The 15,711-nt window shown below is 39.9% G+C and overlaps 1 protein-coding gene across 4 annotated transcripts in view; it reads left to right on the top strand.

Annotated features, from left to right (window-relative positions):
* Ank3 (ankyrin 3, node of Ranvier (ankyrin G)) overlaps positions 1–15,711 on the top strand; it is a 292,644-nt gene that overhangs the window by 138,065 nt on the left and 138,868 nt on the right. For all 4 annotated transcript variants that reach the window (XM_013017143.1, XM_013017142.1, XM_013017144.1 and 1 more), the window contains one exon: positions 11,897–11,995. In XM_013017143.1, the coding sequence (XP_012872597.1) occupies positions 11,897–11,995 (99 nt within the window). The remainder of the gene's footprint in view (positions 1–11,896; positions 11,996–15,711) is intronic.

Raw genomic sequence — 15,711 nt, 5'->3', positions numbered from 1 at the left:
ATTACTTGACATTACAGGCTGAGCTATTTGGTCAGTTTGATATTAAAATGGATAGTTTTTTTAATTGAAAACTAAATTTACTCTTCTTCACTGCTGGTAGGAACCTAAAATGTTGTGGTCACAACAGGAAACAGTATGGACATTCTTCAAGAAGTTAAAAATAGGACTGCCATATGGTCTCTCTCTATCCTGTTTCTGGGTATAGATCCAAAATAATTGAAAGCACAGATATTAGCACACTCATATATATTACAGCATTATTTGCAAGAGCCAAGAGCTGGACTAAAAACTTAAATGTTGATTAATAAATGCATTTTAAAATGTAGTTTGTACATAGAAATGAAATAATATTTAGCCACAGAGAAAAAGGAAATCATATCACATGGAGGAACCTAAAGATTTTATGCTGAGAGAAATAAGCCACTCACAAAAGCAGGAATAGGATATAATTCCACTTCTATGAGTTACCTATAAAGAGTCAAAATCATGGAAATGGGATGGAGCTATAGCTTCATGCTAAAGCATGTGCTTAACCATGTATGAGGCCCTGGGTTCAATCCACATCATCAAGGCATAAAAATGTAGAAATATAAAATAAATTGTGGTTGTAGGAAGGAGAAATTGAGGAATTTTTTTTAATAAAGCAAGGTTAGAAGGTTCTATAACTCATTCTACCACAGTGTGACCTAGTTGACACCACTGGAATATGCACTTAAGAATGGTTTTTAATTCTAGCTACTCAGGAGGTTGAGATCTGAGGATCATGGTTCAAAGCCATGGAAGGAAGATTTTTCCAGTACTGAGATTTGAACTCAGGACCTTATGCTAATTACTAATCTTGCTTGCTCAAATAGTACTCTACTACCTAAGCCATGTCTTCAATAACACAATTAAAACATTTATAGCTAGAAATTTTTAAAGCCAACCAATATGTCTAGTGAGATGCTTATGGTATGTTATATTTTTTTATTCTTGTGGTGGAAGTACTACCAAGGCATGAACCCTTGGTCCTCATCAGTGCAATTTATTTGGTATGAAGTTCTGTGGACATGAAAAAGAACTGAAACTTAGAATTGAACTTGAATCCTGGTTAAGAGTTTAACCAGATAATTTAGCTTGTAATTTCACCATCTGAAGATAAAGAAAACTAATGGTCAGCTTGAAGGATTACTGCAGTCTTAAAGATGAAAATTCCAAACAGTGCCAACATGAAGCAGACCAGAAATAATGCCAGTCATTACTAATGTATCTTTGAGCTCTTTTAATATTAAACTTCTAGCCAGTGAGTTTTCATGTTCCTACTTGTCATGTATGCATTACACAATCTGAGCAAAAGCCAGCCAGCCTAATAAAAAGACGACTTCTCCATAAACATCCACTTATTTAAGGGCTACCCATTCCCTATCATTGTACCTCCTGCAGACCTGTGTTCCTCCCTTCCGTTAGTCGCAGTCTCCATGTTTCTAAAACTAGCCTCGTAACCTTAACTGATTCCTGTAGTGCTTTAATTGATTATTTCATTCATCAATCACTGCATTTATTCATTCAATCCATAAATTACTATTGAATGTTTACTGTGGACCAGGCATAGCAGGCAGAAAAAGCAAGACAGGACATCATTTTCTGGGCCTTTATGATCAGTAATTTTGTCTTATCTACCCAAACTGTGGATTTCATCAGATGACCCAGACTTCTTTGTCCTGATGGCTACTGAGCCTGAGAACCATGTATGCACCTTGTACACACACACACACACACACACACACACACACACAGCCTTCCAGAGAGGAAATGTGAGGGGCAATGAAGGTTGGCTCTAAAGGACTGTGTCTGTTGGAAAATAAATTGAAGATAAACCTTACTGTACTGATTTTTGTATATTTCAAGAAGGTATTGTCATCATTATTATCTTTTTTTTTTGTCAGTCATGGGTCTTAAACTCTGGGCCTGGGTGCTTTCCCTGTGCTCTTCAGCTCAAGGTGAGTGCTCTACCATTTGAGCCACAGCACCACTTCTGGTTTTCTGGTGGTTTATTGGAGATAAGAGTCTCACGGAGTTTCCTGCCTGGGCTGGCTTTGAACCATGATCCCCAGATATCAGTCTCCTAAGTAGCTAGGATTACAGGCGTGAGCCACTTGTGCCCAGCCAGTATTATCGTTTGTGTAAAAGAATGCTAAGACCATTGCTGTGAAATCTGTGTTCTTCTGCTGGGCATAGGCTGTTAAAAGACACTCTAAGGAATAACAAATCGAGATATACTGCTTTCCTCACTTGATTATTACACGGAGGTATGGATCATTTGTAAATAAGAGAAATATCTCTGAGGAGAAATGTAGTATGTGGGAGCCAAGCAGCCTGACAGCCTCTGGGATTCTGATAGGTGGATTGGAAATTACTTTATCACTCCTTCTGTAGATAAGCATCATCAGTCATCAAAACAGCAAATTAACCAAGTACTCATGACTTTAATCCTAGCTACTCAGGAGGCTGAGGATCAAGGTTTGAAGCCAGCCCAGGCAGACATATCTTAGATATTTTTTTCCAGTTAACTATCAAAAAGCCAAGAGTGGACATGTGGCTCAGCTGGTAAAGCACCAGCCTTGAGTGAAAAATCCAAACAAGACCACAAATTCCAGCCCCAGTAACCAGTAACAACACACACACACACACACACACACACACACACACACACACACACACACACCACACACCACACACACACCACACACAGCAAACTAGCAAAAAATTGTCACTTTGCATGCTACCAAATACTTTCACAATTTGTTTGGTACAATAAGAAGAGAAACAACAATGCAGGAACTTGATATAGGGGTACTCTAGTGTCACAGAAGACAGCTTGGAGATAAACATAAAAGTTCTTCTGGATAAAACTATCAGCAATGGGGCTGGGAAGGTGGCTCAGTGGTAGAGCGCTTGCCTTGCATGCATGAGGCCCTGGGTTCGATTCCTCAGCACCACATAAGCAAAAAGAATAAAAGCCGGAAGTGGCACTGTGGCTCAAGTGGTAGAGCGCTAGCCTTGAGCTGAAGAGCTGAGGGACAGCGCCCAAGCCCAGAGTTCAGGCCCCACGACCAGACCCAAAAAAAAAAACTATCAGCAATGGAATTTTTTAAGTAGAATTTGCTGTGCAGCTTGGTTCCCTTACCACCTATCTGGTTTTGGCTTGGATTTGCTTTTTTTCATCTCATGTGAATGAGATGATGTGGATGTGAAGGAAAGACTTGATAAACCAGAGGACAGAAAAGCCTGTCAATCTTTTGTTGTTTTCCAGCCGTGGAATGGCTTAGGGGAGGGGGTGTCAATAGTTCATAGACTGAATTGTTCATAGACTGGATTCCTGGCAGGCCAAATGGAAGAAAATGTAGCATATCCCCAAACTATGTGAACCGTGTGTGTTCTCATCAAAGCTTTCCTTCTGCCTTGCCAAAAGGAGGAAAAGAAGGGGCAGGCCGGGTGGTGGGTGGTAGGAGGGGGTGAAGGGGGGGAAACTGAGCTAAAATGTCATAAAGCCATTGAGGACAGTGGAATGCTTTTCATCATTACAAGATGTGGCTACCCAACCCAGTTGTAGCGTTTGAGAAAATAATGTTACTTTCCCATCTACCTACTCCACACTTCCTGCTATTGTGGCTACCTGGTTTCATTCAAATCTGAGTTGCTGTGCACTAATTCCCTGGGGTTTGGGTTCTTTGCTTTCTGTTTGTTTTGCAATACTAGGATTTAAACTCAGGGCTTTGTGCATGCTAGGCAGGTGCTCTACCACTTGATCCACACCTCCACCCCCCTTTTCTCTGGTTATTTGCTCAGGCCATAATTATGTTTCACAGTCACATGTGACCATACCTCTGTTGAGATGGGGCCTTGCAGAGTTTTTTCCCTTGGATTAGCCTGGAAACCTGATCTTCCCATCCTTCACAGGTATATCTCACCACATCCAGTTATTGGTTGAGGTAAGGTAGGTCTTACAACTTTTTGCCTTGGCTGACCTCAGACTGTAATCCTCCTGAGCCAGAATGGCCAGCCTGGAGACCAGCATCTCCTGACTTCACTTCAGAGGCCAACTTAGAAAGATCTTTGCCCTCTGACTCTTTTCCCTGCCTGGGATGCTGACTTAATAAAGGATTCCGTTTAAAAGAAAATCCATAGAGCCCTCTCATTCATAGAAAGTAAACTTGAATTGTGCTCAGAGTAATCTGAGTGGTTGCTGAGCAAGATCTTACCAGCTAGCAAAGTAGCGTGAGCGTGTATTTTAATTTTGGATTTAGGGCTTAATCTCTAGTCTTAAATGTGACTAGAAAGTGGTATAATTGTGTCCTGAGAAAAATTCACCTTCCTAAATCTTTATTTCCTTCTTAATACAGACAGGGAGCTGTCCCTGATCATCTGTTTTTGTTTTTTTCTGCAGGTTATTATAACTTTATAGGCCTTTAAGAAAAATTATACTTATACTCCCAGCTACTACTTGGAAGGCAGAGAGCTAGGGGATTGAGATTCTAGGCCAGCTTGAGAAAAAATTAACCAGACCTTAATATCAACTAAGAAAGCTCACCATGGTTGTGTATGTGTGTGTGATTCCAGCTATGTAGAAAGTCTAAATAGGAAGACCCCCTCCCCCAGTCAGAGCATACCCACCCAAATACACATAGAATCCTCCCTTAAACATAGCTGTAGTAGAAGGACAGAGGGCATATGTGACTCAAGGTCAAGTAGTAGAACTCCTGCCTACCAGAAGGAAGACTAAATACAAACCCTAGTAGAACTTTTTCTAGATTAAGAGAAGAGTTGGGCACTGGTGGCTCACACCTGTAATCCTAGCTACTCAGGAGGCTGAGATCTGAGGATTACAATTCAAAGCCAGCCCAGGTAGGAAAGTCTGTGAGACTCTTATCTACAATCAACCACCAGAAAACTAGAAGTGGTGCTGTGGCTCAAGTGGGAGAGTGCTAGCCTTGAGCTGAAGAGTTCAGAGACAGCACACAGGCCCAGAGTTCAACTTTCTTTACTTCCCTGTCCTGATACCTTTCTGGTAGTGTTGGAAAGCTCATTTACCTTACTAAAATAGTGGTCTAAAAGTAGTAGGTGCATGTCACATGCCTGGTTCTCCAGAAGAATCTACAAAGCAAGCACAGCACAGTTTTTATTTTAGCTAATTGCTATACATTTCCCAGTGCAGGTGTTCAGAAGGTGATCCGCTTTATCCTCCTATTTTCCCTTAGCAGATGTTGGTGACGCTCATATCCAATTTCTTTTTAATAATTCCCTACCAGTTAGGCCCACAAATACTCCATACTCATCAACTATAAAACATTTTTCATTGTCTTTCTTTACCAAAGGATAGACAGCAATTCAATAAGTCACCATTTCTGTTTATTTATGAATCTTAAGTTACTTGAACGTACAACATTTTGTTGAATGCTGGTTGCTCATGTCTGTAACCTTAGCTGTTCAGCAAGCTGAGATCTGAGAGTCACAGTTTGAAGCCAGATCAGGAAGACATATGTGAGAGACTTTTTAAGCTCTAATTAACTAGAAAAATCCAACAGGGATGTGTGTTTCAAGTGGTAGAATGCTAGCCTTGAGTGAAAAAAGCTAAGTACAAGGCCCTAATAACTGGCACACACACAAAAAAACAACCAAGGTCAAACAAACTATGAGGTTTATAATAGTTATCAAACAAAAGTTGAAATTAATAGCATAATTAGTGTAATTATATTAAAGAATTCTCATATATAAGGTGGTATATTATTTCAACATATAGTTTCATATTTTATACATAATGTATTTTCACATTATTTAAAATGTATGTTATACTAGGTTCCAGTGACTCATGCTACTCAGGAGGCTGAGATCTGAGGATGCTAGTTCAGAGTCAGTCCAGGTAGAAAAGTCTGTGAGAGTCTTATCTCAATTAACTACCAAAGAGCTGGAAATGGAGCTGGTGCTCAAGTGAGAGAGATTTGTCTTGAGCTAAAAATCTCAGAGACAGCACTCAGGCTGAATTCAAGCCTCAGGACCTGAACACACACACACACACAGACACACACACACAGACACACACACACACATATACACACACACACCCCGAACAATCTCCAGTCCTCACTGGTGGGGGTGGGGGGGGAGTTAGCTTTAAAAAGCAAACAAAGAAGGAAAAGGTAGCTATCTGTATGTGTGTTTCTGTCTATCTATAATGATTTGATGTTTAGAATACTAAATATGAATAACACTAAAACCAAGGAAGCCAAGAAAGAATAATGTAAAATCTTAAAGATCAAAATAGAAAAATATAAAAGAAATAGCATAAAGGTAATGTTGTAGTCTCAGAAAGCTGTAATTTTCCTAAGAGAAAGGATTTTGCCATCTTTTACTTGATTATTAAAACATATAGAATGTATACCAGAAAAGGGGATTAGAAAGAAATGTTTTTCTCTCCTTTAAATTAGTGGCAGAAATAATTTTGTGATATGAAAGGAATATTGGATGCTTACAGTTTCAGAGATTGCTTGACAACATAGAAGAAACCTAACCCTTCAGGGGAGCTATGAATGTAAACTGTCACTCCAACCTCTTACTTCCGTGTGACCTTGGTGAGGTACATGAAACCTTTATCACCTATTTATAAAACCACTGATGCTTTTTCATGGTATAAATGTCAAGATTAAATAAGACCCAAATACAAAATGTCTGTAAGAGGGGACATTCAAAAAAATGTCATTTCACTTCCTCTTAGATAAACTGTATAACAGTTTAATGCTCCACAAAGTGAAGATACCCTGAGAATTGTTGGTGAAAAGATGTAATATAGTGTAATATAGTATAATATAATGTAATAGTTTCGCTATTACATTATAATTAGTATCATTTAGTTTACCTTTGGCTCACATCACATTTCTTCTCTGTGAGCACTCTCTACAGTATCTTTTACTGTTCTTACTTTCCAATTAAGTATTAGTTTCTGTCTTACATTTACATTATGTCTTGCTATTTGCTCAGGCCAGCCTAGAAACATTTAATATACAATATATATTATATATTTAACAATCACATGCAACAGGAATCTTTTTGCTTGAATTTCTTTTCTTTCTCAAGAGTGAGAGGGGTGTGTGTGTGTGTGCGCGCGTGCGCGTGCATGAGAGAGAGAGACAGAGAGAGAATTGGTTTGGTTTAATTTCGTTTGATTTGTTTCTTGCTTGGATTTTGCTTAGAAAGAGAGGGACCTAGCAGATAAAAATCAAAATAAATATGTTACTTCTTGAAAATATTTGCCACGTCATTCATTAGTACCCCAGTATTGGATTTGAGCAAATTGTACCTATGAAGAATATGTTCTAGGCCTGTATTTTCAGGTATGATACTCTAATATCCTGTTCCATGCTTTTCAGAATAATCAGACCTAAAAGACAATGTTTTTGTCCTTCCTGTGGTAGTGTTTTTGTTCTTCCTGTGGTAGTGTTTGCTCTTAGGCAAACATAGAGAGCATTCTGTTCAGCCAGCAAAGTGCAGTTTCCCCCTCACTAAGAAAATTACTGTCACTGAGATGAAATACAAGATCTGGAAAAGCCAGTTTTCCTTGATTCACAATTCTGCCCAAGGGAGATTTGTTCATTATTTAGTGTTTTGAAAGCCAAGGGAATTGAAAAATAAATAAATTACCTACCAACCCATGCAATTTCATTTCCCTCTTGTACTGTTACCATAGCAACTTAGCATCTCCCTCCTCTCTGGTCCAACTACATGTGCTGTGTTGTTGTAACAGCTTCCCCTCAGTCCCCCAAGAATTGCCTTTGTCAGGAATTTTTGAGCGGGAAATTGTTGGTGCTGTAGCCTCTTGAGGAACTGTTTTTGTCTCAGAATCCATTCTCTTGCTAGGCAAGCACTCTACACTTGAGCTAGGTCCCCAGCAAGTTTTCATTTTTCAAATGAAGACCATAGGATTTTGGGTTATGTTTTCAGACCTGGAGTTTGACTCCGGGCCTAGAGCTTGCTAGGCTGGTCTTCTTCCACTTTGAGGATAAAATGCTATGATGATTCCTGAGTTTGCTTCACAATCAAACAAGCAAGGGAGAAAAGGCTGGACTTAGATGAACTGTGACTGATCTTGAGGTGACAAATAGTTACTTTTTAAACTGATGAAATCAGCAAAAAATGACTTCTAATGGACAGTATGCCTCAGAGGATTTGATGGTTGAAATAGATTTTATTCTTCACCAAACATTTTGCATGTAGTATGTATGTAACATTGTGTTTTGAGGAAGATCATGTTCAAGGACAAAGGAAGTAAGCTGAAATAATTATTTGTTCACGTGACCAGAGTTTGAAATGTTTACACGTATTATTCTGGAAACCTTTGAGAGAAGATGTAAGAAACAATTTTAACTTTTCAGTTCATAAAAAACAATGTAGTGCTGTGTGGATGTGTGAAATGTTTCTTCAAGGTGAAAGGGAAAGATGACTAGTATGTTAGTTATCTTTTGAGTTTTATATCATGTTTGTGGTCATGTTTATGGGTTCCTGTGTTTTCTTTTGTTAGCAAAGCACTGTCACCACTTGAAAGGCAGCTTTACTTTGGTGTTATAAAAGCAAATATTTTAACAGCATAAAAGGCAAAATATTTAAACCTGTGCAAGGAATGTGCTAATCAGGTCCCAAAATGTTTGTGATTCAGATTTTCTTTTCTTAGGACAAATTTATTCAACACAAAGTAACCCCTTCTGACTATATTGTGCTGAGTCTCCTGAGTTGCTTGCTGGAGGCCTTCCATTCCTGGGAACACCATTGCCAAGGGTGACTTTGGTCTTCTTTAGCCAACCTCCTGAGGCCCTCCTTGGGGACGTAATTGTAGAAATGTCATCAGAAAACCTGTTTCTTATGTGGCCTGGAGACTTGAGAGATTATATGGCTTTCATGACCTGAAAGTTGGGTACCCAACTTGTCTACCAGCTCCAGGCACTTGTCATATCAATATCGATTTGGCTACTATCAGTTTCTTCTTCAAAAGCAATTCATGGGTAGCAATCCAGTTTCTCTTGGAAGTCAACATCTTGTGTGGAATCGTGAGCTCTTCCATCTGGTCACAGGGGTGCTGAAGGAGGAAAAGCTTCCGGCCCCAAACCAAGGACTAAGGCCCCTGCCACCCTTAAACTCCTTTCCCAAATGAAATCTCAGAGTCAGATGAACAGTCAGCCCAGAGTCAAGGAAAAATGTGCAGGCTGTGGCACGTTGTCAATCTAGCTGCCTTTGGCTGGTCCCCACCACTTCACTCCCCCATCGTCCACCATCCAACAATAAATGTTGTCTATCTTGTGCCCACATCTCCTCTTGCTGCTTAGAGATAGGTGTATGAGGAGGAGGAAGGGAGAGTCCTCCCCTAGCCGCCCTGGGGAAGACAGGAGAGGCCTGGGATGCTCTGGCTTCAGATTGTATTTTCAAGGAATGTTAATACTATGGAGATACTTTTTAGTAGATTCGAAACAGAGTGTACCTGCTTGCACACACAGTACAATGGTTAGGCTTACATTCCAATCTGTTCACCCAGTCTAGAATATCTCAATATATTGAATCAACTTCCAGTACAATTTTAGATTGATTATCCTTAGTGTAAGTTTTTGTTTTATCAATTAGAGAAGTCATCGAATTGGGGAACACTGAAACCAGGGCATGTATGAAAACTTCTCCAGAGGGCTTGGGGTCACTTGGTTGGTAAACGATGAACTCTCCACATCCCCATTTCTCTACCTCTTCCCTGACACATAGGCCTGCTGCAGTCCTAGAGGAGAAAAACTCCAACTCTTACCCATAGGGACCTAGGGTACAAAACCCTGTGAGTGGGAAGAAGCAAAAAGGGAGGATGGAAAGTATTACTGCCATATTGACAGCTGCAGGCCGCTGCATGGTTGAATAAACAAGTTCTTTCACATATCAGATGGTTATAAACATACTGCGGGCAACCGAAACGAAGTACTTTATGGAGTTGTCCTATGATAGATCATTGAAAAGAGTTTAGGGCCAAATATTATTAAGCTGGCATTTCGTATTATTATAGTATTATTGTCATATGGAATTCAAATGAGTTCAGGCAGCTGATGATGATGCTGCGAAAAGCTGTCTACTCTGTGCAAACAAGCTTTCTCATCACTTGCATCTATAAATGCAAAATTTGGGGGTGGTCTGGAGATTGAAACCTGACTCATTCTAACAATAAAGAGGACTCAATAACAGATACATGAACTAGTTGTGAAAACTGAAACTAACTAAAATAGGATTTTTAACAGATCATTGAAAAATCATAAAAGAGGAGGCAAAAACGCTGGATAAGAAATGTACTTGTTATCTTGCCCATGTAATTGTAACCCCTCTGTATGGTATTTTCACAATAAAAAAATCATAAATGTATTCTGGATATTTTGGTCAGTTATGTTTCCATGGTTATAGAGAGAAATCTAATCAGAAATGGTGTTCTTTTGTTTTTGTTTTTTTGTTTTGGGGTTGTTTTTTTTTTGGTCGGTCATGGGGCTTGAACTCTGGGCCTGAGCGCTGTCCCTCAGCTCTGCAGCTCAAGGCTAGCGCTCTACCACTTGAGCTACAGCGCCACTTCCGTTTTTTTCTGGTGGTTTATTGGAGATAAGAGTTTCATGGACTTTCCTGCCTGGGCCGGCTTTGAACTTCGATCCTCAGATCTCAGCCTCCTGAGTAGCTAGGATTACAGGCGTGAGCTACCTGCACCTGGCTTTCAGACATATTTTTGATAGAGACATGTTCTCAGAAAATCATTAACACTTCTTTTGTGGTGAGACACATGAAATGGTAATCAATACATACTCAAGCATAACATTATATCATGAAAAAACAAGTGTGAGAAATAGAAACAAATTTACAAAAGGGACAAGAATCCAAAAATGCAAAATGACAAATGCCTACTACAAATTGCTATTAACATGTTTCTGTGTTTTTTAAATTATTTGTAGTAGTTAGATCCTAAACTATATAATTTGCAACTACTTAAATTTGTGAAAGAAAAATAATTTTTTTGTTGTTGTTTTGCCAATCCTAGGGCTTGAACTCTGGACCTGGACACTGTCCCTAGGCTCCTTTGCTCCAGGCTGGCATTCTACCACTTGAGCCACAGCATCATTTCTGGTTTTCTGGTGGTTTATTGGAGATAAGAGTTTCACGGACTTGCCTGCCCAGGCCGGCATTGAACCATGATCTTCAGATCTCAGCCTCCTGAGTAGCTAGGATTATAGGTGTGAGCCACGGGCTCCTGGTGAAAGAAAATTCTTTCTCATCTTAAAAATAGGAAATTCTGGGCTGGAAAGGTGGCTCAGTGGTAGAGCGCTTGCCTTGCATGCCTGAGGCCCTGGGTTCGATTCCTCAGCACCACATAAGCAAAAAGAAAAAAGCCAGAAGTGGCACTGTGGCTCAAGTGGTAGAGTGCCAGCCTTGAGCTGAAGAGCTAAGGGACAGCGCCCAGGCCCAGAGTTCAGGCCCCACAACTGGACCCAAAAAAAAAAAATTCTTCCATGTGTTAGTGGCTCACACCTGTAATCCTAGCTACTCAGGAGGCTGAGGTCTGAGGATTGAGATTCAAAGCCAGCCTGGGCAGGAAAATCTGTGATACTCTTATCTATGATTCACTGCCAGAAAACTAGAAGTGGTAGAGTGCTAGCCTTGAGCAAAGGAGCTCAGGGACAGAGCCCAGGCCCTGAGTTCAAGCCCTATGACTGATAAAAAAACAAAAACAAAAATTCTGAGATATATGAACCAATGTTTGAAGCTCCCTAGTCTGCAGAGTATATGCCATGCTGGGTCCTAAGAAATACTAGGCATTTCTACAGTTGACCAGTAAATCTAACTGAAGATGTCCCTTGGTTCTCAGGATGGTCTGACGCCGCTGCACTGTGGGGCAAGAAGCGGCCATGAGCAAGTTGTGGAAATGCTGCTTGATCGAGCTGCGCCTATTCTTTCCAAAACCAAGGTAATGGCTTTCCTCCACAACACACTGCATTTACATTTGAATCGCCTTGCTGGTTATGTAACTGAATCACACAGGAAAAATAATAATAAGTTCAACTTAGCAAATAAAAGACACTGTGTGTATTCACTTTTGGAAACACTCAAGATAAGTTTGGGTTCATAAAGCCTCCGTCCTATACCACAAAATCACTTTTGTATGGGTCATTTTTGTTCTATTTCAAAACACTATTTTGTTCTACTCTGTGAAGTTTATATAGTTCAGAACTGATTGCTCGTGAGACCATGAGATTAAGAAAAATGAAAAGATGCACCCTCCAAAATCTGTGTTATCTCATTCTCCAATCTCTTATTTTCTGTTTTCTGTCTTTCTCCTTTCCTCTCCCCTCCCCTCCCCATCCCTCCCCTCTTCTTACCTCCTCTCCTCTTTTCTATAGCAATTTTATTTGAAAGTGAAAAGAAAGCTGTGAAATTAGTAGATTCTCAGTTGGGAGAAGGCCCCCAAAGAAAAGTTCAAGCCTCTGTAGTTTATTTCCTGAGTTAACAGACTCGGGCTAGGCATGTCGCTCAATGGTAGAGAGCTTGGCTAGCATGCAGGAGGCCCTAGGTTTGATCCCCAGTATCAACAATAGGAGAAAGATTTTATAGACTATTAGAAACTGAGACTATTACTTGGCTGATAAAGATGGAAAATTTTGGAAACGTGGACATTGAGTGAAAGTCGAAGTGTATCTGAAAGGGACACATAATAATTTCCTGGAAGAAAAAAAAAGGAAAAAAAGTAGCTTTTGAGGTTTTTGTTTTGTTTTTATTTTGAAATAGGGTTCTACCAATCCAACCCAAGCTGACCTCCAACTCACAATCCTCTATGCCAGCCTCCCCAGTATGTGTGTACCATGGTACCATTTCTAAAAAATTGTCTTTGTCAATATTGTTTAGGATTTTCTAATATAAAGCCTTTTGACATTGTTCGGAAAACATAAATAGTTGCAAATAAATTTTGAGTTGCACAAACTTCCACAGTCATTACCATTTGAATCAACTAAATGGGAGTGATGTTTAGAGAGTGTCTGAATTTGTAAACATTTTTAAAGTAACTAGATCACACGTGATTGCCCTTTATCCTCTGATCAGCATCTCCTGAACCACTCAGGGGTTGTGGGGTCTGAACAGTTCCATCACTCATTTGACTTGCAGGGCTTTAGATTGGTGGACCATTGAGCGTCTTACCTAATAGAATTTGCATCCACCAAGTTCTTGTTGGATGTGATCACCTATTGGCCTTTTCAGTGCTTTTCCTTCTGTTTCTTGTGCCTGTTTTCTTCTACTGCCCTTCTGAGCCATGTTGTTTACGTCACATGTCCCTTCACTTCCCTCTGGCTCCTTAATAATCCAGACTCCCACTTTGCACTTCTTGTCAAACACATCACATCAACCTTCCAGTTACAACAAACTTATCCAAATGACGCCATCATTCTCTTTAACATCTGTTTTCATTTTGTCAAATCAATACACAGATAGTTAAAATCAGATACTTATCCTTTTTCTCCCATTCTTCATCTCCTTATTGATTTGGTTATTTCCTGGGGATTTCCTTTATGTTTTCCAATTTCTCTCTCTCTCTCTCTCTCACAAACACACACACACACACACACACACTTAATAGAGTTTGTTGCAAGTAGATGCACCAGCACCTGAACCATGCCCTCAGCTCACTCTCTTCTTTAGTTCAGGTAGAGTTTCGTGGGGTTTTTAGCCTGCCTTACCTGGACCTCAATCCTCCTACTTCTGCTTCCTCCATAGCCGGGATGACAGGCATATGTCACCATAGTCAATTTTTCTAGCTAGCTTTTATCCTCTGGATGGCCTTAAACCACATTCTTTCCATTCTCTGCCTTCTAAGTATCTGGTATTAAAAATGTGAATCACTGCACCTAGCCAAGTATTCTCTTCTCATTTTATGGATGTAGTGTTTTTCTCTTACCTATCTGACAATATTCAAGGTGGCATTTTAATCCTTTTTTGCTCCTCTGATGTCCTTCATTCCTAAGATTCCTCCTCTCTTCTCTTTTCCTCACCCTCTCCCTCTCCCTCTCTATCTATATTTTCTGTTAGATGATTCCCTCAAATGTCTGTTTCTGGTCAGGCTTCACATGTGTGTGGAAGCTGTGTGAGCGTGTAGTACGTGGAGCTGATGGTCATGGGCACTGGCGTGGAGAGGTCTCCAATGTATAACTTAGCTGCCCTTTCATTGGGACAGAGCACCTTCTGCCTCCTCTCCACTTCTCCTCCTTTACCGTCCTCTAGCCGCTCCACCTTCTTTACTTCCTAGATATCAGGTTTGTTTTCATTAGGTGTATTTGTTTTTTGTTTCACAAGAACACCAAACATACTTTATTAGCAGAAAAAGCAGCCATAACAAGGCACAGCAAGCCGGAGATACATTAGCAGTCAATATTTGTATGTGTGACATACAAATACAGCTTTTCTTTTTTGTAAGCCTTGACAAAAGCCGTAGGGATATAAAATAACTTTCTGGAGCAGCTGGTATGGAAACTAAGGAGCACTCCCCAGCAGCACAGAACACAGAAACAAAATGACAACAATGGATTCGGCTACTGTCGTGCGTAGGACAGAACTGAACATTCAGTTCAATACTAAGAAGCAAACACCATTGTAATCATTGCCAAAGCACTCATTCAAATTGTACTATATACTATTCTAAATGACAAACGTAACATAACGTAAAGTTACTTACCCATCATTTGCTGTTTATTTGGTTTGCTTTCCCTCAACTTGGTTTCCATCTGCTCTTCAACTCAAATGTGTTCTCAGCAATGCCTTTTTGGGGGCTATCACTCCACCTAACCAGTACTTCGCTAAGTTACCATCTTCTGGCCAGATTTGATTTCCTTTCAAGCTCTTGACACCATCAGCTTATTTTTTCTTCTGGCTTACTATCTAGAAAATAAAAGATTTTTCCCCTTGTTCAGTACAGTACACAATAAATATTTGTTGAAAGAACAGTGCATGAATACACAAACTCCTAATTTTAACACTATCTGTCCAGTCTTTCAGGACATGCATCTGATGAAGCTCAGAAAGTCATGTCACCAGATCCCTATTTTCAGGCACTTTATGTAATATGACCATGATTTTTTTTCTTTTCATTCTTTTCTGTCACTCCTCAGGACTCTGTATTTCCCACCCATTTGTCATTGTCTTTGTATATCACTAGAGACTTGCATATTTGACACTCTCTCCATTTCTGTTCTCCACTCAGTCATTTGTTCACTCAGATTTTGTTTCTTTGTTTATTTCATATTTTCTTCAAGGACTGTATCAAAACATAAAGCAAAGGAAAGTGTTGGCAGGCGTAAGTCCCCGCATATGTTCGTGGGTGGCAAGATCTCAAATGGGAACTGTTCCCACCCTTTGTTGCACCTTGGTTTCTACTTTGGTTCAAAATGTTTGAGAGGAATTTTTTTTTAGGCAAAGATATCCTGATTGACGGGCAGTGTATGAAGTCCTGAAATTTACGTAAATATTTATTGAGCTATTTGTCTATGCAGCGCTCGCAGCTGGACAAGATGGGGAAAATGTAACCATAAGCTTCCTGTCTTTTAGGAACACAGAGAGTCAAAATTATGTGGCAATGAGTGAATAAATGCCAACTGTGTGAGTGGCTAAAAAGGGGGGGTCACGTTACATTTCCTTGAG

The sequence above is a fragment of the Dipodomys ordii genome, unplaced genomic scaffold (genome assembly GCF_000151885.1).
Source record: "Dipodomys ordii isolate 6190 unplaced genomic scaffold, Dord_2.0 Scaffold34, whole genome shotgun sequence".
Classification (NCBI taxonomy): Eukaryota; Metazoa; Chordata; class Mammalia; order Rodentia; family Heteromyidae; genus Dipodomys; species Dipodomys ordii.
This window is presented reverse-complemented; position numbering and strand designations above follow the sequence as displayed.